The sequence below is a fragment of the Carassius carassius genome, chromosome 6 (genome assembly GCF_963082965.1).
Source record: "Carassius carassius chromosome 6, fCarCar2.1, whole genome shotgun sequence".
NCBI lineage: Eukaryota > Metazoa > Chordata > Actinopteri > Cypriniformes > Cyprinidae > Carassius > Carassius carassius.
Genome location: NC_081760.1, coordinates 20,869,376 through 20,871,086, shown reverse-complemented (window position 1 = coordinate 20,871,086; position 1,711 = coordinate 20,869,376). Strand labels below are relative to the sequence as shown.

Below are 1,711 nucleotides of genomic sequence, written 5' to 3'. Positions count from 1 at the left end.
TTTGGTTGAAGTGGATATTATCTTGGCTATAAGCTATTAAATCTCATTGAAATTAATTAATACCTGTTTAAAGTCTAATGAACACTTGGGTGATAGCCATCTTATGTGGTTTCAATCTCTTCCAACTTAACTTCCAATGTAAGTAGCGCAAAGAGCTGCAAACTGCGAAATTATGATCCCGTGTTGTTTGCTGCAAACAGTTCCCCATGTGTCCTTGGAGTGCGTTGCTCATCATGAAGAGGGATCTTGCTAAACATCCAGCACATGATTTAAATATGAGATGTAACAAATAGCTAGTCTCAGAATTTTTTTGTCGGGGGCAGTGTAGGTAACAGCTTCCTCAGTTCGGCAAAGACAACATTGAAGGCTTCGACCCGGATTCTCTCGCGGGTGGCGTGGGCTGAACGGTATTTCGCGGTGGCGCGCCTGCGCCTCCTCTTTTCCTCTCTGCTGAGAGTCAGAGACTTCGTCTTGCCCTCTCCCTTCATGGGCTCGTCCCTGATGCAGCAAGCCTTGATATCGTTGAGCATTGTTTCAGTGTCTTTCTGGCTCCACGGTAGATCTGAATCAGTTTGTTCTGGACTCAGCATCATTTTCAGTTTCGACTTAATCCTGAAACACAAATATTTCAGGTTCAAATATTAACAGTTGGGTTAATAAAGAAAACAAACGAATTTAAGTTTTACACAGTTTTTAAAGAATCTTTATCTGTCGTTTCTTTGTTTCCATGTTTATGTTCCACAAAATATACATTTGTTTTATCCTCTTTGCACACTATATGAAGATATTTGCAAAACAAATACTAACATTGTCATATCAGCTCTCACACTAAATTAATTGTAAATGACACTGTATTTGCAGAATAGGCCATGCGGAGCAAAAATCGTGGTAGGCTATATTTCAATGCATTTTATACTACTATAGCTATTAGCGAAATGCATATTTCCATTTTGAGCATCTGAAAAATTCTGATAATAATAATAATAATACAAATAAAAAGACGAACATGTCATTGCTAAAAACTGTTTTAGCATTGCTAATAACACTATGTGTATAAAGTGCTAATAACACACAGTTTAAAAATGGAAAAAATTAAAAATGCACTCCTTCTTTTATTGTCATTCCTATATACAATATTACGTGCAAATATGATAATTATGGAGTCTGCAATTAAAGCCATCCATCTGTCACACTACAAAGCTTGACGCGTGCTGCCTGACAGGACAAAACGGAACCAGAATAATAAATGGTTCAAAAGGTTAACATCTGTTGTGGGAACTTTGCTTTTAGATCAGCATAAATTCTCTCTCACGATTGATAATGGACAGCCACAATGATTATAAACAACATGTATCCTAAATATTTGAAACGTCTACATGCGTCTCATTTATTTAAATACATTAAGATTTTTTATTAGCTTTGAAAAAAGACTTGAATGACTTTTATATGAACTATAATAATAACATTCTGAGTTAAATTTAAGAAAAGGTGTAAAGCAACAGTTGTACAAAGCATTTGCGCCAAAACTTTTCAAGATAATTGTAGCCTAAAACAAACTATAGGTCTAAACATTTGAGATACCAACACGAATATTGGAATTCCTGATTAACATATGTATAAACTATAATAAATATTACCTTTACTACTTTTGAATACATACAAGTAGATACAAAAACTTATTATACAGCAGTTAAATATAGGCTAATTTACA

At 34.7% G+C, this 1,711-nt stretch overlaps 1 protein-coding gene across 1 annotated transcript; it reads right to left on the bottom strand.

Annotated features, from left to right (window-relative positions):
• Positions 1-299: 299 nt before the first annotated feature.
• LOC132141910 (helix-loop-helix protein 2-like) lies at positions 300-593 on the bottom strand. Its single transcript, XM_059551561.1, has one exon. The coding sequence runs from the start codon at positions 591-593 to the stop codon at positions 300-302; it is 294 nt and encodes a 97-aa protein (XP_059407544.1).
• Between the last annotated feature and the right edge of the window lie 1,118 nt (positions 594-1,711).

Coding starts and splice junctions, on each gene's coding strand:
- LOC132141910 (XM_059551561.1), bottom strand. CDS start 593: ATGATGCTGAGTCCAGAACAAACTGATTCAGATCTACCGTGGAGCCAG.